The sequence below is a fragment of the Theobroma cacao genome, unplaced genomic scaffold, assembly GCF_000208745.1.
Source record: "Theobroma cacao cultivar B97-61/B2 unplaced genomic scaffold, Criollo_cocoa_genome_V2, whole genome shotgun sequence".
Lineage (NCBI taxonomy): Eukaryota > Viridiplantae > Streptophyta > Magnoliopsida > Malvales > Malvaceae > Theobroma > Theobroma cacao.
In genome coordinates this window covers 22,150-46,608 of record NW_017234776.1, presented here as the reverse complement: position 1 = coordinate 46,608, position 24,459 = coordinate 22,150, and the positions used below count along the sequence as shown (strand labels likewise).

The 24,459-nt window shown below is 33.7% G+C and overlaps 1 protein-coding gene and 1 long non-coding RNA gene across 2 annotated transcripts; both read left to right on the top strand.

Moving 5' to 3' along the window:
• Nucleotides 1-6,248: 6,248 nt before the first annotated feature.
• On the top strand, nt 6,249-7,917 carry LOC108663907. The gene is made up of 3 exons (XR_001930007.1): nt 6,249-6,289; nt 6,946-7,019; nt 7,889-7,917. It is a non-coding gene; the product is annotated as an uncharacterized LOC108663907 (long non-coding RNA).
• A 14,115-nt stretch (nt 7,918-22,032) lies between these two features.
• On the top strand, nt 22,033-24,008 carry LOC108663906. Its single transcript, XM_018129796.1, has 2 exons — nt 22,033-22,062; nt 22,796-24,008. The coding sequence occupies exon 2, from the start codon at nt 22,802-22,804 to the stop codon at nt 23,567-23,569; it is 768 nt and encodes a 255-aa protein (XP_017985285.1). The 5' UTR covers nt 22,033-22,062; nt 22,796-22,801; the 3' UTR covers nt 23,570-24,008.
• Nucleotides 24,009-24,459: the final 451 nt, after the last annotated feature.

The window sequence follows — 24,459 nt, the reverse complement described above, 5'->3', positions numbered from 1 at the left end:
TTTTTTTCTTGTTTCTGATTGTGGTTTTCAGCTAGTAGAAACTAGGGCATTTTTTCTAGGGTTTTTTGAAATAGAGATTTTTAGGATTTTAGAAAAAAATTGGCTGCTGCTATGGTTTTTTTTTTCTTTGACTGCTAGGGACTTTTGTCTAGGTTTTTTTTTTCTCTTTCGAAATTTGACTTTTTTTTTTGTACCAAATTTTTTAGGGTTCTTATAAAACCCAATTGTCCAAATTCTTGGATAATGAGAAAGTGAAATCATGCTCTTCTGAGCATAATTTCAAAGATGAGGGCCTCCATGTCAAAGAAAATCAACCGAAAATGACCCCAAATCCGATTACCCAAGGGGCATTGAATGCTCCATGTTGACTTGTTTCCTAAATCAATTGACTATGAAAGCCAAGTTTTAGTGTTTTTTTTTAGTAACAGTGATTTACTTATTTTATTTATTACTATTTTTACTTTTTTTTATTTGTGAAAGAAAAATAGGTGTCTACAGTCCCTACCTGCCAACGGGCTTTCTACAGCCTCCCTTCACCTCTTTTTCCTTTTGAATAGAACAAAAAGCTCTAAAGAAGCTCTAAAAGATATCAGAACCTGAAGCCAACAACTCCCAAAGAAAAACTGAAGCCGAGCCTCCTCGACTGTGAACCTTCCAAACTCTGGGCTGAAACCTCTTTCCTTTTGTTTTTGTATGTTTCTTTTGCTTCAATTTTTTCTTTTTGTGTTTGGCTGACTATGGTTTGGATTGCATAGTTTTCTAGGGATTTTAATCTTTTGTTTTCCTTTTTCTTTTCATAGGGATTTCTCTCACTTCGATTTGGGAGGCAGTTGTGTAAGAGAGAAATGATTCGTACATAAATCTGCATGAGTTTCTGTTTCATTTCTCTTTTTGTTTTTTTCTTCATTTTTTAGTTTTTAATTTTTGTTTGGTATATTATCTTATTTATAAAAACAATTGCAGAAATAGAGTTAGGGTTTAGTATATCATCTTAATATCATTTTTTTATATTAAAAAATTAAAGGGAGAAAGTGTGAGGGCAAATGAATGCTGCTGTTGAGTAATGGGATGGCTTATTTTTAATGAGAGGAGTAGCTAATAGGGAACGTCTTTTGCATGCCTTTAACAATTGAAATAGGGTAATTTTATGAGTGTGTTGAATATGATTAATTAATTGCAAATAGGTAAGCAACCAAAGATAAACTGAAAAGAATAAAAGCTTTCAACCATTGTAGTTTGTTAATAGCATAACAACTACCTTTTTAATATTTCAGCTCAATGGGTTATTAACTAGTAGCTTTTAATTGTAGTTTCAGTTCATAGCATGAAAACAACCTAACCTAGATTCAATTTTGTCTATTTATGTTCTTTAGGTTTTCTTCTTGAAGAGGGTTTGGTAGTTGGGTTGGGAAGGAAATAGAATTAAAAGAAGGTGGATGTATGATTTTGAGTTATATAATAAAAAAATCGATTATTTAGAGATATAAGAAAAAAAGAAATCGATGAATATAAATGATTGTGATGGTTTTTTGAAGGAAAATTTACGATTTACACTACCAAAAAACAGCCTTTTTCCAACGGATTTCCAACGAAAAAATTCGTTGGAAATTCTGTCAGTAAAAGCCTCATCAGTAATACTTTCCGTTGGACGGAAAATTTCATTGGAAATAATCTGATTTTTGTAGGCTATGTCATTAGATTTCCGTTGGAAATTTCCAACGGAATTTAGTTATAATTTCCAACGAAAAATTTCGTTGGAAATACTTTTCCAACAAAATTTTTAGTATTTCTAACGGAATTGTTTTATATTAAGAAATGCATTTCCAACGGAATTTTCCGTTGAAAATGCTTTGCCAACAGAAATTAATTTACTAAAATTTAATTGCTTATCCTTCTACTAATGCTTTTTCAAAAAAAATTACCAATTTCCATTTCGATAATAAAATATCCATTCACATCCACATTTGACATTCAAAATATATAAAAGAAACACACATTATAAACTGAGATTCAAAGTCAAATTCATATAATTGAAAATCACCCTAACACACAATATCTAAAAAAGTTCAACACATATGAATATAAAGCTAAAATTGTTATTAAACAGCTTTACTATAAAGTATCTAAGTGTAGCAGTCAAACATAAACATCATATCATGAAATGTGATCTTCCTTGTCAAGATGTTAACTTGAATGTCCTACATTTCCTTGTTTTGAAAGTGCATTAGTCATTATCATGGTTTCCATACGCGTCATAAATTCAGTCATGCTTTCTGCCATTGCATTCTTTATTTTTTCACGTATTTCCCCACATATTTCATCACATATCTTACCCAAGTTTTTTGAAAGATTTTCCACTTTTTCTTCCAATGTAATTGCAGGACTGGTAACGTTTGAGTTGACAGGGCCACACGTAGACTCAGATGTTGCTACATTGTTGTGTGCTCTAGTAAGTAAAGCTGTAACAGGCACTCAAGTACCAAACCCAAACACTTGAGTGCGTGTAGTCTTCATCCCTCCAATTGCTTCAGTCTAAGCATTCGAATCGAATTCTGGCTACGAAAATGAATCCTCACCATACTTCTGCAATAGCACAGAATTATACATTTCCTACATAAAAAATTAAATAAGATTATTATTAAACTAGGGTAATCAACTTTAAAGTCAAAATTAATTAGTTTTGGACATACACTCGTAGACTTGGACTTGTTATCTATAAAATCACCATGACCCCCTAAACACTTATAAGTGCGGTTGAACACTTCTAAAAAGCTAACATCTCGTTTCATCTCAATTGCCTGCATTTATTTACAACTATATATACTCAATCATAATCGATATACATAAATGACATGTAAGGGAAAACCAAAGTCAAACTACTAAACATATAATTTAAATTTAGTTTGAAAGAAAACCATACATATAAATGCGAAGTAAGATTAATTTATATCATCCTTTTTGCATGAACCGCAAATAGAACTGAACCGCCATTGTGCTTTGGAATGCTTCCTTCTTTTGACGTTAAATGATTTTGCCTTACTTTTATCGATTTGCTTTGCCATTCATCTGTACCCCATATCGTATCGATAAAGGTATCCAAGATTTCATTTGTGATTCATTCTCTTGACATGTCTTTGCAATCCCTAATGTTGTTTGTTTTGGCTTCTGTCATTGCTTTATTCCTTTCTTCTGAAAGCATGTCTCTTAACCGATCAGAACAAATTTTATCTCATATTCGTCGAACCAAAACATCTTGATTAATAGACCAAACACATTTTTCCTATATCAAAATAATAACGTAATTAAAAAAATTGATACAAATTAATTGAAAACATTACATGCTATAATTTAATTGATTAACAAACTACGTACTTGAAATTTTTGAAACATTAATTCCTTTATATCATTAGGGACTTTCCTCCATGTCGACCGTGGACATTGAAGTGATTTTTGATTATCTTTGTTATTGTAGTGGTGACCCCTCGCTCAAAAAAAGTACTAGTACAATATCAAAGAAATTTTTATATATTAAAATTTAAAATATATATAACAAGTTCATTAACAAATATAACAAGACAACATACCTTTCCCCAATAAGAGTTATACGCAATCTGTCGGATCAATCTACAGGAGTCTGTAACCCTACACTAGGCCCCTTACCCCTTGACCTTGAGGATGTGTCATCTACACTTGCAGCTAAATCAATAGATGGGGATCTATCAGAATCGTGAATAAATGTCTCATTTTCTACTTGCTCTGCTGATGCACCCAACAAAGAAGGTGTCTCAAAGGGCACATCATTATACTCCTGCTGCATATGTCATTGAATGGACAGATCAGCAAATGCGCTAGCATTTGTAGGTAATGACATACTTCCAGAGAAGCTTTTGTTGATCTAGGTCTTGGTTTTTAATGCTTCCCTTTAACCATCATTCCTACAATATTTTTTGTTAAAATTCAGACACATTATTTGAAATAAAATTGAATCAAAGTATAAAAATCATCAATTTACAACAATGACAAGTACGATTATTCATTTATACAATCAAAGCTGCAATTATAGTATTTTAATAAACTTCCTATTATAATTTTATATCATGTCAAGATCTTTGAATATTATAAAATTAAAGTTAAACAACTATGAAAAAAAAAATATAAAACCAATATCATATATGCCTACCATCATCAATCACTTTCAAATTAGGCAAACCCAGATTCTTCATTATTATCACTATCACAACTAAAAGTTTCTTCGTCTTCGTATTCAACTTCATCTTTATTTTCATCTCCTTCCATGTCATCTTCTCATCTTCATCTCTTTGCATGTCATCTTCTTCATCCTCAATCAAGAGATTAACCTCTTTATAATCACCATTTGCTAAAACTGTAAAGTTTTCAAGTTCTTTCGATGGAGTACCATTAATTGAAATAGACACATCTTCTTGGTACACGTCTTCTTTCAAATCAATTTCATTTTCCTTATCTCCATTTCTAGGAATGTGAAATCTACTCATAGCTTTTGTTTTAAATATTGCCACCAATCACATCGATCACTTTTGGTTGATGGATAACTACTATAATAAACTTGATGAGCTTGTGTAGCTAAAACAAATGGTTCATTACTGGCAAGTATTGAGTTGTATTTAATTTCAACAAGACCATGCAAAGGATCTACCCTAATAACTTTTTTAGTGTTAAACCAATGACACTTAAATAGCACAACTCTGTTTCCAATACAAAAATATGTTGGTTCCGTTACTATGTGCTAGAGGGGGGTGAATAGCACAATTTTGCTCTTGACAAGTTGTGGAACTAATTTCCAAAACAAAGAAAGTAAAAACAGAGTAGACAATGGTCGACAATTTATAGTGGTTCGGTCCAAGACCTACATCCACTACCTTGATTATCCAACTAAGAATTTTTCAAACCAAATCACTAAACCAATGGAATTTACAAGCTTCCACCAAGCTTTTACAATGGCTTTTCGCAAGCTCAGCCACAACCTTTACATTAGTTTTTCCCGGGCTAAACTAAAACCCAAAGTGGTTTTTCAAGACTCAATGAAATACCCCATACTTTGATATAGTGATAAATAAAGTTGATCGAATGCAAATTAAGGTCAATTAAAATGTTTAAAAGTGATAAAAGACGAAATGAGTAGTTTAGGATAAAAATATTTCACAAGTGAGAAAATAACAATAAAATAATAATAATTTTATCAGAGGAGAATTTGTGAGATAAAAGGTGATTCAGAAGTCAAGTGAGGCATGATAAGGTATTTCAGGTACCAAGGAGATAAGATAAAATTTTTAAAATATTAATATTTAGCCGGATGTCGAAAATCAGTCAAGAAGAAAGATCATATGGTTGATTCAAGTGGGGGAGAAGATGACAAGCTCGACTCTATAAAAATAATTGTCATGACATACATGTGATGGATAGCATGTTTGCATGCTAAGAGAGTCCCGAAAAAAATTTACAAAAGTCGGTATTATACCTAGACGTACCACAAAGTTGATTTAAACCTCGAACTAGATCAAATAGAGAATTTACGATGAAATTAAGAATTTTAAAGTCACAGAATGGTTTAATATGGTGATTCGGAGTTTGAGGATCAATTTGGAGTCAAACCGAAATTTTCGCTATCTAGGGGCAAAATGGTCATTTGCCACCTGGGGACAAAATGGAAATTTTTAGAAAATATTTTTGGCCCCATTTGACTTATTGGAGTAAGATTTGAAGTTTAGAAGTGAAAAATTTTAATTTCAGTATAATTTGGAGTAAAAGGGTAAAATGGTAATTTTACCATTTGGAATCGAAAATTTAATTTTTGAAAGGATTTTGATCAAATTTAATTATTTGGAGTGTGAAATGAGTATGAGGAGTGAAAATTATGCATTATGGCAAATTTTCAATTTTTGGGGTAAAAATGTAATTTTTGAAAAGTTCGGGGGCAAAAGTGTAATTTTGAAAAATTTGCTCCACCAAAACTTTGGAAAAATCTGGAAATTTCACTTAAGACTTGGATAAGTCAAAGGGAATGCATGGTGGAAAAAGTAGGACAAGTGGATGGCTAGAAAAAAAAATGAATTAATAAAATATTTAAAATATGAATAAAATAATATTATTTCATTAAACAATAAAAAGGCATAAAAAAAATCAGCCCACCCATTCTTCTTCTTCAACATTCGGCCAAGCAAGAAACAAGAGAGAGAAAGGAGAAAATAAAACCCTAGCCAAGAAATTTAAAGGGAAAATAGGTGGAAATTCAAAAATCAAGTGAAAAAAGGTAACATTTCTTAAATTTGTCTTGTGCTTTACCTTTCCCATGCATTTTCCATCATTTTTCATGGTTGAATCATGTGATTTGAGGATGATTTGAATTCTGGTCATATGGGTTTAGAGAGAGAAAGTTGTTAGATAAATTTGATTTTGAGCTATGTTAGTGTTTAGTGTTAGTTTAGCATGTTTATGAGTAAAACAACAAGAAAAATATTTATCTTCTCCATGAATTTCCCTAGGCCGAATCTAGCCAATGGTATGTGAGGATGAGGTTGACTTTATTTTAAGAGAATTGGGTGGAAAAATGATGAATTATGAGGTTGGAAATTAAATGGGAATTTTCGGTGCAATAAATTGAAATTTTTACCCACTAGGGGTAAAAGCGTAATTTATAGTCCGGACTGATAAATTGGACCAAATTCACAGTCATTGAGGTATTGTGGATATAATTGGATAATTGAAATTGAAATGGATGGAATTGGAGTCGAATTGGGGATTTTAGGAATTTACACCGTGTATAGGCGAGTTAGGTCGGACACCGCAATTAAGCGATTGTCTAGACATTTCAAATCCTATCTAGTGCATACGCATGGATAAGAGCCTGAAATAATTTATGATAAATTGACACAATTTATTGAATTTTGTGTCATGGATTATGGATAGGTGGTGAGTCAATTGTTTCGGGTAAGAGACTGCACCCGAGGGCGGAAGATAGGAGTATTTCTACTCCTAATACTGTGAGTAAACTTATTATCGTCTTAATTATCTAGAGTAGTTTTATACAATTGTGTGATTTTATGAAAAATGGGTTTAAATGGTAAATTGCTATGTTTTAAGAGAAATTGTGATTTTATAAAATGATTTTATAAATTTTCTGAAAAATCGAATATTGGTTTTGAAAATAGAGTAATTGGAGACTGCCTGCTTGTGTTGTAAATTTATGGTTTTAAATTGAATGGCTTATGACAATATATGAGCATGAATGGCTAAACTGATTTTGGTGTCAGAATTATTTGTATTGTGTATTCAGCCTTGAGAGGCTAGATTGCGATAAATTGCCATGCCATGCTAGAATGAATTTTATTGAATTGGTGGAGTATATATTAATTATTTACTGCAGAGGGGGTTCCGTGGACCAGCCTATTAGAGGGGCACGGTAAACTCCATTATATTATTACCTCGAACGGAGAGGCGCGTAGGGTATCTCCTGGGGTAAAGCTTAGGGTTCACTTCACGCCAAACCACCACGTGAAGGGGAACTCAGCCAACGCCAAGGAACGGCTGTATTTTTCTCAAACTAAAATATATTTTAAGTGTATACAAAATTTTAATAGCCTTGGCGGACTCGGTTAGATGCCCTGCGCAAGGTATCACCGAGTATGAGTTTTGGCACGAGCCAAAGTTTTAAGAAATTCATAAGCCAAGTTGATTACTCGATTTATATGGATTGATTTTATTTGGTTGAAATGAACTGAAAGGTAATGAAATTACAGTATGATGACTTATTTTAATTGTCTCCATTTACTCGGCTTTAGATACTTTAGATGGTATCTGTTTACTCACTGGGATTATAAAATCTCACCCCTTCTTCCTATACATTTTTCAGGCTCAGGACAGTTTGTAGATAGTCGAGTAGGACGAGAACTAAGCTCGGAACTGCATTATAGAAAGTAAGAGTTCACAGTCTTACATCCTCTTGGTCAATTGGAGCCCACGTGTCATTGCAGATCAAAACTTATATTTTGGTTATCTGTATTTCTATTCATACAATTTTTACTTTACTTTCATGTGCGAAAAATTATTTACGAATATTTCTATAAAAATTTATTTTATGAGAAAATAGAATATTTTATTTATTATTTTTGAATAGTACTAGTTGTCAACAATTTGCTTTCAAATGAACGTTTTAGATACTTAATTGTTTTTAAATCATTAAATATATATTTTCTGCTTACCTACTACATTTTTAGCAAGTTTTGAGATTTTTGACGAAAAATTACGAAAATACCCTTGTGAGCCAGAAAATAATATTTTATTATTCTTATTTAAAAATGACTTATGATTTTTTTGAAATGCGAGATTTAATAACTGTTGCTCACCGGGGAGATGCGAAAGTTGATGCTAAGCCTTGCGAGGTTTCAATCGACATTCGGGGTGAAGAATGTCTGTCGAGGCCTCGCGGTTGTTGTCACGGGCCCGATGGGTAGTTCCGGGTCGTGACACTCAACCACAACCTATAACATTAAAGCTTGAACAACCCCTTAGAGTGACTCCCTCACTTTAAGTATACACAAAGAAGTGGTAAAAGAAAGTACCTATGATCACTTGATGATCTGATTGGTATAAGATTAAGTGCTAAATACAATTGCATAGAGTAAGCGTTGAAGTGCAAATAAATGCAGCGAAGCTTTTCTGGTTTTTCTACTTTCTATAGCTCAAATCTCATTCAAGGCTTCAAAAAAACTTGTTTCTCATTGTTGGAAGACCCTTTTATACTTGGAGATGCAACTCTGATGATAGTTGGGCAGTTTATGGCCGTTGGAAACAGTTGAAGATGAGTTCTAGCCGTTAATCTATCTTGTAGTGCTCTGGTTCAAGTTGCAGACAAAGAGCTCTTAGTCGACTAACTTGGTTGACTAAATTGATTCTGTTTCTGGTTTGCAGATTTTGGCAGAGGACACTTAGTCGACTGACTTGGTTGACTAAGTTGGTTCTGTTTCTCAAACTCTTCAGCCCGCCATTTCTCCAATTTGAAATTTGGTCAACTAATGTTCTCTTTGTTTCACCAATAAGCTTCCTCCTTGTTATTCAGTTATATCTTGTTGATTTTATCCTTTTTTTTCTTTCAAAAATACTCTTTGAAAGTTTAAGAAATTAATTTCATATAATAATTTCCTGCAAACTCAAATGAAGGAATTAGACATAAATGAGTGGGATTGTTTTATTATCATCAAAAACTAATGGAGCCAATAAAATACTCCAACTCAATTATATCCACTAAAATACCATCAAAGTCATGCTCCTAATCATTATAAAAACTCCATTTTATGCAAACTCCACTATTCATTGTCTTACGATTTTGGCCGTAATCTAGGGTGTGAAACTTGAAACCATTTATAAAGTATCCTTTGTAACACCTTATCATACGTCTTGGACCATACGAGATTTCAAGTATACGTGGTTCAATTTCATCCTTACGTGTTACAACCTACGAACATGACATACAAGATCACAAATTAATAATTACATAATTAATGCCTCAATGTTATTAAAAGTTCACTACTAATGTAAATTAACTTACATAATTTTTAAACCATTAACGAATCTTGCATCACGTACTTTCTCCAATTCAGCTTTCGATATATGCACAACATCTCCCTTGGCCATTTTATCAAATTTCCTATCATCATATCCATAATTTACGGATTAAGTTTGTCACGACCCGGAACCTCCTTCAGGCCCATGACAATCGCCGCGACGTCCCAATTGACACTCATTATCCGGAATGCCAACCGGAACCCCGCAAGGCTTACATATCAGTTTCTTTCCTTTCCTGTGAGCAATCATTGTTAAATATCGAGTTTTTAGAGAATATATACTATTTTAGATCAAAAACAATCAAAATAAAATTTTCGCCACACAGGGGTATTTTGGTCATTTTTTTCTCAAAAATTTCGAAACTGGCTAAAACGTAATATACAAGTACAAAACACATAATTCATATTCAAAATGAGTTTAAAAGTCTAAAATCTTCATTTAAAACGAAATTACGGTTATTTGAATATAATAAGAAAATAAAAGAAATATTAAGGAAAATATTCTATTTTCTTATAAAACAATATTTATAGAGTTATACGTGAATAATTTTTATAGCGTAAAAGCTAAATAAATTTATACATACTGAAATACAGTAAGCCAAAATATTTAATTTAATTTACAATAACAAGAGGGCCCCCGAATAAACAAAAGTAAAGAGGACTGTGAACCTACGGTTTGGAAAATGCAGATCCAATGGTAGTCCTCGATGAGATCAGCTATCTACAGTCTATACTGAACCTGAAATGGGTGGAAAGGAGTTGGGTGAGATTTTGCAATCCCAATGAGTAAACAGACATTATCATAAATATCTAAAGGCGAGTAAAATGGAGGCAAGTTTAAACAACAAATTTCAACCCATTTCATAATGTTTTCAATTTATTTCTTAAACCATAAAATATTTGTAATTTACCAAAACAGTTGTTAAGGCTTATGTCTTTTATTAAAACAAGGCTCAAGCCAAAACTAATCCTCGGGGATACCTTGGCCGAGGCATCTAACCGAGTCCGCCAAGGGTGTTAAAATATTCACACGTGAAACACATTTTTATTTTTAAAACCAGCCGTTCCTTGGCGTTGGCCGAGTTACACATTCACGTGGGGGTTCGACGTGAAGTGAGCTCTAATACTACCCCAGGAGTTACCCTCCTCGCCTCTACAACCGGAGTAACTATATAACTGGGTTTACCGTGCCCCTCTAATAGGCAGTCCACGGAAACCCGTCACTGCAGTGACTAACCCACCAATTTTAATAAAATTTCGACAGTATAACGTGGCTTTTATTTATTTATCCAGCCTGCATAGTAAAAACAACTTACATAAATTTCCCAATGCACTCACAAAATATAGCCACATATACTCATTTCTCATAAGCCATTCCTAGGAAAATATATATTTTTCAAGTCAATTTGCAGCCTCCAATTACTCAATTTCATAATCAATACAATATATTTTTATTTGTCACATTTATTCCTAAAACATCAAAAATCCCGTTTTAATCTCGTTTTCATTTCATAAAATACATAAAGGGCATTTAAAAATAAACTCTAGATAATTTACAATAATAATAAGTTTACTCACCGTTTGTACAAACTAAAAGCTTTCTAAGCGCCCCGATCACTACTCGTCGGGTACGACTTCTTTGCCTTTTCCGGAAGGCTCTCCTCCTAGACACATTACAAAAATTTACACAATTCATCACATTGATGCTAAATCACTATATAATTAACTTAAATCCTATACTAATGCATGGTATGAAATGCAATAGCCTAAAACGGCTTAAACGCGGTATTAACCTATTTTTGGCACTTTGCCCGATAAATTGCTAACGCGCTCCATTTTAGCTCTAAATCATCCCATTCTCTCTCCAACATTTCTAACCATTAAATATCAGCCAATAACCTTCTAAAAACAACAAAATCAGCTCACTCCCTTCCTTGGAAAATTCGGCCAAAAATGGGACATTAACTCGGTTAATTTTCTACTTTGTTTTTCTATCACGTTTAATCGTTTTTCATCATTTTCTCTTCATTTTCCTTAGAATAAAATCAATTCATCATCATTGTACAGCATTGAGCATCCAGCCAAGAGTGGGTATTGTGAAAATTTAATGATTTCTTGCCCAATTTAATTTCTAAACACATTTAACTAACTAAAACTATCAATTTAACTAAAAATCAAAACCTAAAAATTTCAATTTCTCTCCCCTAGAATTTCGTCCAGCCCTTGATATCACTTTTTGATCTCTCTCCTCAAGCATGCTAAATGGAAATAAAGGCATAGGAAAGGTAGAAATCAAGCTAAAATCGAAAAATCTTACCGTTAGACGCGTAAACGGTCGAAAAACGCGAATTTCCCTTTGAATTTTCTTGTTTCTCTTTGGTTTTTCTTTTTTTCTTCCTTTCCTCTCTATTTTCTCTCTTGTTCTCCCTTATGGCCGGCCAGCACTTAAAATGGGGTTTAAATGGGCTGACTTTTCATTAAAATAATATTATTTCATTTAAAAAATGCCACGTGTCACTTTCCCATTGGCCCATTTTTAAAATTTCATCCATTTGTTTCCAAATTTTCACCATACACTTGTCCCACATATCCATAGCTTAGATAAAATTCTCAGACTTATCCAAAGTCTCGGTGGAGTAATTTTTGAAATTTACACTTTTGCCCCCGTAAAAGTCAAAAATTACATTTTTGCCCCAAAAACTGAAAAATTGCCCATAGACATATTTTTCATCCCTTATACTCATACCATTCTCCAATTTGTCAAATTTGATCTAAATTCTCTCAAAATCTCAAATTTTGTCCGTGGGTGGCAAAATTACGATTTTGCCCCTACACTCCAAAAATCACCAGAATTAAACTTTTTCACTTCCTATCATTAAATTATACTCCAAATAGTTAATCTTGGTCAAAAATTTCACTCCATGATCAAATTATTATCTTAGGTGGCAAAATAGCGATTTTGCCCTTGAACATCAAAATTTCCAATTTTACCCCAAATGAACCCTCGAACTCCGAACAATCATTTTTGTCATTCCTGGACTATAAAATATTAAATTTCATCCTACAATTCCTATTTGAACTAGTTTGAGGTTAAATCAATTTAAGTGTACCGTTAGGTACAATATCGGGTTTCGTCTATTCTTAGGTGCTTTTCTAGCGTAATAACATGCTACTCAATGCATGTATGTCATGACATGTATTTATAGGGTCGGATTTTACAAAGTTCATTCTTATGATCAATCATTTGAGTTTATGGTAGAATGGTACTTACTCAATATATGGGATCATCTCTTCACAATTCATTAAGACATATAGCTCAGCAGCATAATACTCATCCTCATCTAAAAATCAAGATTTATCTAGTAGACCAAAAGCTCGCCCAAGATGAGTGAAAATTAAAATACGACCAAGAGAGTCCACATCTCTCCCATCATCATTACGTGGCACTCTATTGAATCTTGTTCGCACTTCAGGTTTAAAATACAATGAGCAAAACGAGGAGACTTCCTCGATAATATAAGCTTCACATATAGATCCTTCAACAAAGGTTTGATTGTTTACTTTTTTCTTCAAATGTTACAAGAACCTAAAATCACAATATTCATCAAACTTATAAAGTACCTTAAACTATTCTAATAAACTATTTGAAAACAAATAACAATTATAGTACCTCTCAAATGGATACATCCATGGATACTAGACGGGTCCACCAACCTTCGCCTCGTAAAGTAAATGAATCGACAAATGCTCAGTGGAGTCAAAAAAACCGGGAGGAAAGATCTTTTCTAGCTGGCATATAGTTTCACATATTTTTCCTTGCAAAGCTTCCATATGATCTACAGGTATTTCAGTTGCGCACAAATCCCTAAAAAAGTGAGATATCCTAGTAATTGCATCCCAAATTAAGTAAGGCACCATATCACAGAAGACAATTGGGAGCAATCGTTGCAAAAAAAATGATAATCATGACTTTTCATCCTATAAAATTTACAATCAATCTCATTAACACACTAAGATATGTTCGACATAAAGCCATTAGGTAATCTTAATTGTTTGACCCAAGCAAAAACATTTTTTATTTCCTCCTTATTAAAGGTGTATGCAGCCTTAGGCTTGAAAATTTTTTCATTATTTTCCACCAATTTCAATTCTAGTCGCTTGCAATACACCTTCAAATCTTGTCATGCCTTGAAGTTGTCTTTCGTCTTTAATCATTGTGTTGAATATATTCTCGAATACATTACGTTCAGTATGCATCACATCTAGATTATGACAAATAAGAAGCGTATGCCAATAAGGCAGATCCCAAAATATACTTTTTTTCACCCAATTGTGACTAAAACCATAACCCAAAATCTTCTGATCACCATATTTTGTTCCGAATGGGAGATCAGGAAGTGAATTCAAACGTGACAATATTTCCTTACCTAATAATCAAGGAAATGGTAAGTCCTGTTCAACTCTTTTTTTGATAAATTTGTCTCTATGCCTTCTAAAAGGATGATTAGATCGCAAGAATTATTGGTGACAATCAAAGAAACAGGGTTTCCTACCATGATCCAATATGAAAGACTTAGAATGTTCCATGCAATAGGGACATGATAATCGTCCATGATTACTCCACCCTGACAACATACCGTAAGCAAGAAAATCATTAATTGTCCATAATAATGCTGCCTTCGTATGCAAATTTTGTTTCCTATATGCATCATACATGACAACACCCTGGTTCCACAATACTTTCAACTCATCTATCAAAGGCCTTAAGCAAATATCTATGTTTTGACTTGGATTTTTCTTCCCCAGAATAACCATATTAAGAAATATATATTATTGTTTCATACACATTCATGGGGGTAAATTGTACACACAGAGCATTACTGGGCAAACATAATAAGGTTTCGCAGTAGGTCCAAAAGGATTGAAACTGTCAGCACATAACCGTAGTCTTACATTTCGAGGTTCCATTGCAAATAACTCATGTGTACGGTTGAAGTGTTGCCAAGCCTCACCATCAACAGGGTGTCTAAGGACTCCATCATCGCTTTGGTTTTACGCATGCCACGTCATATGTTCAGTAGTTTCGCATGACATATAAAGCCTTTGAAGCTTGGGTGTAAGTGGCAAGTAACGTACAATTTTATAAGGTCTTTTCTTCTACCTTTTCACACTTGATTTCCTCAAGTTATACCGAGGATGCCCACATATCATACAATGCTAAAAATTAGCAGTTTCCTCATAAAATAACATGCAATTGTTTTGGTAGGCATGAATTTGGGTATATCCCAGTCCAAGTTGTGCTACCTTTTTTTTCATTCGATAAAAGTCCGTAGGCAAAGTTTCATCTGATGGCAACATATTCTTTATTATTTTCAATAGTCGATTAAAACATGATTCACTCAAATTATACTCTGATTTAACATTTAAAAGTTGCGACACAGTTGAAAACGTTGTGTGCTTTGTGCAACTTGACCACAAAGGTTCCTCCGCATTACTTAACAAAGAGTAAAAGCTAGATACATTTGGATTAGGATCTTCTTCCACAAAGCTAGACTTATTTTCATAACTATAATTGAAAGCAACTTCTAGACCCATAGCATCCCTAACCATTCTACTATATGGATTTTCTATTTCCTCTTCATATGTAGGTTCTCCATAATCCTTATGTTCCTCATTATTAGCATATGGTTCAACTCTATCTCTACTTCTTGATGATTGTTCGACATCATGTTCTCCATGTAAACTCCAAATTGTGTAAGCACCAGTAAAACCTCTATTAAGGATATGCTCTGTCACCGTATCGGTATTTAGAAACTTGTTGTTACTACATCGAGAGTTAGGGCATCTAATTTTATTCTCCCACATATATGTACACTTAAAACGTGCAAAATGAATGAATTCATTAACTCCATTTACAAATTCATCTCTGATGAATCCATCAGAAGATAAGCGACGATACATCCAAGAGTGATCTCCTGTAATTTTTAAATTTTAAGTACCATAGAATATAATAGTCAAGAGTAATTTCCACTGTTGTTTACAATAAAATTTGTTAACAACTACATACCAATATGATAAACTAAGTTAAACATTATAAATATAAATTTTAAAAAATATTAACATCTCATGATTATGCTAAATTATTCCATACAAGAATAAAAACAAAAAAACAGGATGGTATATAAGTGTAACTTTATAAACGAGTAGATAAATTCATATTCACGAGCTTATCCATGTATTAATGAGTACAAACTCTATAAAACCAAGTGACTGAGAAATGGCTAAAACTCTTTTGCTTTTCCTTATGGATACAAATTAAGCCCTAAACCCTAAACCCAAACTCATGATTATTTTGGATTTCAAAATTTTTCAACTTCCAACACTATGAAAGGAATTGCTAGTTTTTTAAAAGTAAGGTCTTTTGATGTTTTTAATATTTATTCTTAAAATATTTTAAATTAGTTAATTCGATTTGAAATCCAATTAACCCTTAAACCAATTATGCTAAATTTAATTCAAGTGGTTGTGATTAGTTAGGTTTGGTAACAGATTTTATTATTGACTGTAATGTTGTTCTTTTCTTACGTGTGAAAAGTGCAATAAATCAGGGAAGACAGTATTATTATTCAATATACACCATAATCAAAAGCACAAAAATTTAGAATAATGATACTAAAAGTACCTATGCTAAGTCTTGGACATGAGGAAAGAAAGAAATAACTAGTCTTGGACTTGATATTTTCATGGAAATTGCTAATTGCTTCACTACAATCTTGTTATGTATAACAGTTTAGGGTGACAATAAGGAATATGGTTAGCAAAGTACTCACAGTTAAAGAGAATGAAAAGAATATGAAAATAACTTGTTACAGCAGGATGATATTTCCTGAAAAGAAGAAGAAAAGAGCTTCTTCGTTAAGCGATTATTATCTGTATTGGCCTATTTTATTGTAGCATCATAAAAAACTTTTCATTTAAGTCATCCCAATTTTAGCAATTTGTCCAACTTCTATTAAGATAGTTAAGAAAATTTCACATTTTTAGAATGTGTATACATTAATGAAAAAACCCTTCATAATGACATTCAAGAAAAAGCCTTTAGAAGTAGCTTATATGGTTCAAGCCATCCTTTAATATAAGGTCCATCCTTACAAAAGAACCTTAAACCCACCATTACAAAAGGCACTCTTTTAAAGTCAATATTCACCAACTATAAAATGAAGTCAAAATCCCTAAATTGAGTTTATATTACAATCGGATAATTTCTCATATTTTTCTTTTATATTGTTATGATTTGTACTCAATATCCAAAGATAATTACACATTGACCTAAGCAATAAAATTTTTATACATTTCAAATTTAAATTTCTATAAATTTACCATTATTTAGTATTTAAATGTTATGACTTGACTTTTAAATTTCCCTACCTCTATTTTTCCTTTTACTAATTTTTGTCTTCATTTATCAACTTCTTTTCCACCGAAATTTCTTACCCTTATAAGTCCCTACTAACTTCATGAAAATAAATGCCATAAGCTATTACTTAAGTATCAACAACCAAGGTTCAAAATACAATAGTCACCAACTAAATAAATAATACAGCTTTATGCAAATATATAATGCAAATTATTAAACTTACAAACTAAAACAACTGCTCCTTAAACCCAAATTCAGCAAATACTCATCCCATTTGTAGACACCATAAACAAGAAAAAGCCAGATTTAAACAAATATCAAATCTTCCAATAACCAAAAAACTCCAAAACAAATCAGCCACCAAAAAAATGCTCAACTACTAGCAGTTGGAACCACAATCTGTAACAATAAAAAATCCTAGCCTAAAACCAAGGATTCTGCTAAACCCACAATAGACAAGGAAATAATAGAACAAATATAAATCAGAACCAAACAACAACCAAAACATACCAAAATCAAAAGAAAAAAAAAGCCAAATCTAAAAGATTTCGCATGACGGCGGTATGGAGAGAGTAACAAGACATTTTTGGGTAGCCGGCTAGCGAAAGAGAGAACAAGGGTGCAGTCGCCGGTGACTAGGAAAATAAAAAGAGAGGGAAAGGAAAGATGCTGGCAACTAGAAAACAGCTGAGAACAGGTTCTGCGCGTTGGTGGTAGGGAGGGAAACAAACTCAGCTTTTGAGTAGCCAGCAAACGAAGGAGAGAAGAATGGTGCAATCATCGGCCAGAGTATTAATGGACAAAAAGAGAATCTGATTTGGGTGTGGTGCTTGTTCTGTGCGCCGACGGTAGGGAGGGAAACAAACTCAGCTTTTGGGTAGCTTGCTAGCAAAGGAGAGAAGAAAGGAGCAATCGTCGGCTTGAGTATTAATGGAAAAAAGGGAGAATCCGATTTGGGTGAGACACCGGTTCTGGTCTTCGATCAAAAGAAATAGATCGACAGAGAGGCTATTGAGAGAAAATGAATGCACAGAGAGGGCCACAGGTAGAGAGAGAAAAAGAGAGAAAAAAAATAAGAAAAGAAGGGAGAAAAAAACCTTAAATACTTAGGGTTAGAGTTTTCAAAACGACGTCGTTTTGAAGACTCTTATGTGGCCATTAAAGCACCAAAATGGTGTGTTTTGAGAGCTACAGTATCATAGCCTAATTTTCGTGCCATGACCGATGCAAGGGCCCAATGGGCTCAACCCACTAAGCCCAAGCAAGCCTATTTATAAAATCTTATACATTAATCCATACTCTTTTAAAATTCAAAATCTGTAGCGTTCAAATATAATTTCTTTGAAAACAATTCATAAACCTCAACTATGCATTCAAAATGGCATCATCAACCATTATACACATATATAGTTTGACAAATGAACCTCATCATTTCACAACAAGTATTCATATACACTTAATTAGAACTTAACCATCAGCGGAGTGACTCTGGACACGGTTGCTAACATTTAATGTCATGGTAAACCTATCGAGCAATGGATAAGGAGGAACACCTTGTCCTAGGACCCAACCACCTTTGACTCAAGAAACCTAAAACATGAATTTTGAAAACGTGAGTACAAACTGAGTGAGTAAGCATAGGAAGGGAACAAACAATGACAAGGAATGGTTTAGGAAACATGATGCACTTATTTGAAAATAATGCCATTTAGTTCAAGTTCTCATTAAAATCCCTCCATTAAACCCTTGGTTGTAAAATCATTTAATGATGAAGGAACCGTATTCAGCATGAAATTGGAAAGAAAGGAAATTTCTAGCAATTAACCAAGCAAGGCAGTGTAAACAAAATTTTTCTCATTATTCATTTCAATCACATATTATAATCATAAACTTTCTATCACATCTACCTATATAAACATATATAAACACGTCTACCACTCCTACTTCATTCATCGTCATGTGCACTCACTTCTCGCATATAGCCTTATCATCATCATCAGCTCATGTGCACTCTCTACTCGCACATAGTTGGGTCATCATCGGCTTATGTGCACTCCTTGCTTGTACATAGTCGGGTCATCATCGGCTTATGAACACTCCCTACTTGCACATAGTCGGGTCATCATCATCACATAACATTATTCATTAATGTACAACATATATTCATATATATACATACCAACATAATATAGGAGCACATGGATTCATCCTTTCTCACATTTCACATTTTCACAACATCAAAATATTTTTTCAAGGGCTTGTTCCCCGGCACACATTTTTAAAGAAAAGTTGGATAAAATCACTCAAATGTTTCATCCAAATACAATTATATTTCCCAAAGAAATTTTGAAATGCAAGTTCACTCACCTTGTAACAACGAGATATTAAGTCGCTATTTGTTCAGGGGTGTCTCTAACTATTTTCATTGGCCAGTCGCTCGTTATTTACTCTGACACGCCACCACAGTACTCTAACTGTCAAGCCCGATCTTATAAAATACTTTCCATGTCATTCATATGATTGACAATATGCTTGCATACTTGGAAAGCCCTGAAAGAAAAATCGTTAAAAGACGACAATGTACCAAATGGTACAATTAAGTTAATTTAAGTCTCGAACTAGATCAAATAGAGAATTTAAAATGAAATTAAGAATATTAAAGTCCCAGAATGGTTTAATATGGTGATTTGGAGTTCGAGGATCAATTTGAAGTCAAACTAGAATTTTTACTGTCCAGGGGCAAAATGGTCATTTGCCACCCAAGGACACAATGGGAATTTTTAGAAAAGAATTTTTTTAGCCCCATTTGACTTATTGGAGTATGATTTGAGTATTGGAGTATAATTTGAGGGTTTGGCAGTGAAAAAGTTTAATTCCAGTGATTTCTAGAGTGTAGGGGCAAAATCGTAATTTTGCCACTCGCGGACAAAATTTGAGATTTTGAGAGAATTTAGATCAAATTTGACAAATTGGAGAATGGTATGAGTATAAGGGATGAAAAATATGTCTATGGGCAATTTTTCAATTTTTGGGGCAAAAATGTAATTTTTGACTTTTACGGGGGTAAAAGTGTAAATTTCAAAAATTACTCCACCAAGACTTTGGATAAGTCTGAGAATTTTACCTAAGCTATGGATATGTGGGACAAGTGTATGGTGAAAATTTGGAAACAAATGGATGGCTAGAATTTAAGGAATTAATAAAACATTAAAAAAATGAATAAAATAATATTATATTATTTTAGCCTTTAAAAAGGTAAAAATTCCGGAATTCTCATCTTCTTCAGCTGTCCAAACCAGGGGAGAAAAGGGGAAAAAAAAAAACAAGAATCCTACCTGAAAAATTTGGGGAAAATCAAGAGAAATCAAGAAATCAAGCATTAAAAAGGTAAATTTCATTGATTTTCCTTGTGATTTTCACTACCCATGCATTTTTTTCTCATTTCCATGCAAAATTAGAAAGTGGGTATGGACACCCATGCTGGCCAAACCTCCATGGATGAGTTTTGAGCTTGATTTTTGGTTGATTTTAATTGAATTAAGTGATTTTAGTTAAGTTATATTGAAATATAGCAAAAATAAGCTAGAAATATAATTTTCTCCCATTGAAACCCATTATGCTGAATTTTCTAGGGGAATATTGGCTGCTGATCTTGATGGTTATTTGAGGAATTATGATGAATAATGATGAATTATGAGCCTAGAAAAATAATGGAAATTTTCGGAGCAAAAATACAAATTTTTACCCACTAGGGGTATTTTCGTAATTTGTTATCGGGACTGATAATTTGCACCACACTGAGGGACATTAAGTCAATTTGGGTGCAATTGAGGTATAGAAACTGAAAAAAATTAATTTGGAGTTTAAACGGACGCGTATATCAATTTATCGGGTAAAAGACCGAAATAGGCTAACACCGCATTTAGGCAAAAATTTAGACATTTTTGCATTCCATATCAAGCATTAGTAGTCTAAATTAGTTTAATTTCAATTTAGTACCAATGTGGTGAATTTCTCGATTTTGTACTGTGTCAAGGTGGTGAGTCCTCTGATAAAGGCAAGGGAATTGCACCCGAGGACCAATAGTCTGAGTATTTCGAAAATCCTCACTCTAGACACGGTGAGTAACCTTACCATCATTTTAATTATCTAAAGTATGTTTTTATTCGGTTTTGGTGAATTTTATGAAAATGAGTTCAAATGGTAAATTTTTATGTTTTGTAAACAAAATGAGTTTAAATGAAAATATTTTATAAATTGTCTTGAAACGAAATAACGATTTTGAAAATAGAGTAATTGGAGACCACTGATATGTTGTAAATTTAAAATTGAATTAATGGCTTATGTTATTGTATTGGCATGACTGGCTGGGCTGTGTTTTTTATGAATTGTATGAATTGCTTTATTTTACCCTTGCAGGCTGGGTAGTAATATATTAGCCCTGTCATGCTGTCAAAATTTTATTGTATGGTGGGTTTGACCTGCTGCAGTGGGCTGGATTCTGTGGACTAGCCTATTAGAGGGGCACGAAATCCTGTTATATTTTTACCTCGGTTGGAGAGGCGAGTAGGGTAACTCCTGAGGTATAACTTTTAGAGTTCACTTCACGCCAAACCACCTCGTGAAGGGGAACTCGGCCAACGTCAAGGAATGGCTATGTTTTCAAAATAAAAACATGACTTTCTAATAGCCTTGGCGGACTCAGTTGGGATAGCCCTCGGCCAAGGTATCCCAAATAACTGAGTATGATAATAATTTTTGGCATGAGCCAAGCTTTTTAAGAAATTCATAAGCCATACTGATTACTTGCTTTAAATAAATTGATTTCATTTGGTTGAAATAAGTTGAAAGATGATAAATTACAGTTTGATGAAATGTTTTAATAGTCTCCTTTTACTCGACTTTAGATATTTTGAGTGATGTTTGTTTACTCACTGGGATTTTATAATCTCACCACCCTCATTTCCACCCATTTCAGGCTCAGAATAGATTGTAGATAACTGATATCGGCGAGGATTACAGTTGAACTTGCCACATCCAAAGACTGTAGGTTCATTTCTTTTGATACTTTTGGTCATTCGTGGGCCCACGTGTCACTGTAAATTAAATTCTATACTTTGGTTATCTGTATTACGGTATGTAAGAATTTATTTTGCTTTTACGCTATAAAAATTATTTATGCAGTGTTCTTAAAATATCGTTTTATGTGAAAATTGAATATTTTATTGAATATTTTTATTTTATTATAACAGTCATAATTCCATTTTAAACGAATGTTTTAGACATCCAAAATTATTTTTGATTAAGAAATATGTGTTTTCCACTTACATACTATATTTTTAGATGATTTTTGAGATTTTTGGGATAAATGACAAAAATACCCCTGTGAGACGGAAATTATTATTTCATTTGTTTAAGTTGGAAACAGTTTAAAATCTTTTAAAATGTGGTATTTGGAAACAGTTACCCACAGGGGAAATGAGAAGCTGATATTAAAGCCTTGCGGGGTCTCGGTTGACATTCCGGGTAATGAATGTAAATTGAGACGTCGCGGCGGTTGTCACGGGCTCGATGGGAGTTCCGGGTCGTGACAATTAAGTTGGTATCAGAGCTGTTGGTTTGAAAGATTAGAGTTTTGGGTTTAAAGTTATTTTAAAGCTGTTTTAAAAATTTACAGTGTCAGTGTGGCCCCGAGTTAAGTTAGGTTAGGTTGAATAAAATACATGCATAAGCATATAGAGCCTGAGGTTGCCTAAACTCACTTTGTTCCCTCTTATAGATTATTATGTCTCCTCGACGCAAACAACCACCTTTCACTAGATCAGCTGGGAGGGGAAGAGGTTGTTTTCAACGTCGTCAGTTAGGTGCAATAGAGGAGGAATCGACTGCATCCACCATTCGGGCAGCACCTGCTGCTGAACAAATCGAGACTCCTCCACATCCTCCACCTCCTCTGCCACTTACTAGTATTCTTGCTATGCCTCTTGAGGCAGTTCAAGCATTAGCAGCCTTCTTTACTGCTATTGCTGGCCAGGCTCAGGCTGGTCAAGTTCTTCCTACAGTTCCTCTGGCTGCTCCTTCAGTACCACCATCCCCACCTCCTGTCCCACCACCAGTGCTGGATGTTTCTGATTCTAAGAAGCTTAAAGAGGCTAGGCAACATAGTTGTGTTTCTTTTATGGGTGAGTCGGACGCAACCGTGGCTAAAGAGGTGGTGCGAATGGCTTTAAGAGCCGAGAAGCTTGCGAATGAAAATAAGAGTCTGCGAGCTGAGTTAGCAAAAAGGAGAAGTCTAAGTGTATCTTCTAGTCAGCCACCAAACAGGGGCAAAAACTCCTCTGTTTCAGGAAGTTCACGTAGATGCAGAAATTGTGGGAATTATCATGTTGGGCCGTGCAGAGGGCCTGCACGATGTTTTCATTGTGATCAACTGGGTCACATTAGGAGAGATTGTCCACAGTTAGGACGGGCTACGGTAGCTGCTCCATCTCCACCAGCTCATACGGATATACAGAGGAGAGATTCCTCTGGATTGCAACCGAGACAGGGATGATTTTGACATACCACCAAGGGTAGATTAAATAAGTTGAAATTAGTGCTCTAATAAAGTACGTATGATAGAAAGCTAGTTTGTAAGTTGTAGTTTTCATGATCATGAAATATATAAAGATTATCAATATATGGACATACATTTGGAGTTGTAATTTACAAGTTTGAAGTATTTAAGATATGATTAAATGGAATTAGCATTAGTTAGGGTACGTAAATCTTTTAATTAATTTCTATGGAGTATCCATGATAGTAGAATGGAGGAACATCGTGCAGTGATGCTATATGGTGAAATCACTATACAATATGGAAAGGGTATTTTCGAGTGGGATTTATTGACTGATGATAAGTGATGAGCAATTTGAGATACATGTAGCTATGAATAAATTTGGAGATCTTTGCTTAAGCAAACTCGTATTAAATGTTATGGTAAAGATATATGAATGCTAGTGGCAAAAAAAAAAAAAAACGTTAAATCAATGTTTTGATTTCACACTTGTGATAGAAAGTTAGTCTTGCTAATTGTGGTATAGACTCGAAGGGAAGCCACACGATTGTGAATAATTGAGGTAGTAGCTTTAAAGGTGGAAGAGTTGCTAAGATAAAGTGAATTCAAACCGTTGCAACGCCACAGTACTGACTATCAAACGCTGTCACGTTAAGAACCCCTAATGGCTAGAAAGCAGAGCAAATTGAGAGTGGCATGAAGATGAAACACACGAGTTGAAGAATGGTCATTGGTTTTCATGCTAAGCTTTGTTGTTTGGAGTCTTAAGTGCATTGGGAGGTATTAAGATAAAGATGATGAGTGAAATTGCAAAGTTTTTTTTTTTTTTTTTTATTATTGCCTTATATATATTGGCATGTAAGAGAAAGAAAAGTTAGAGAATTTTT

Bases quoted from the DNA above. Each gene is read 5' to 3' on its own strand.
- LOC108663906 (XM_018129796.1), top strand. From the start codon at position 22,802: ATGTCTCCTCGACGCAAACAACCACCTTTCACTAGATCAGCTGGGAGG.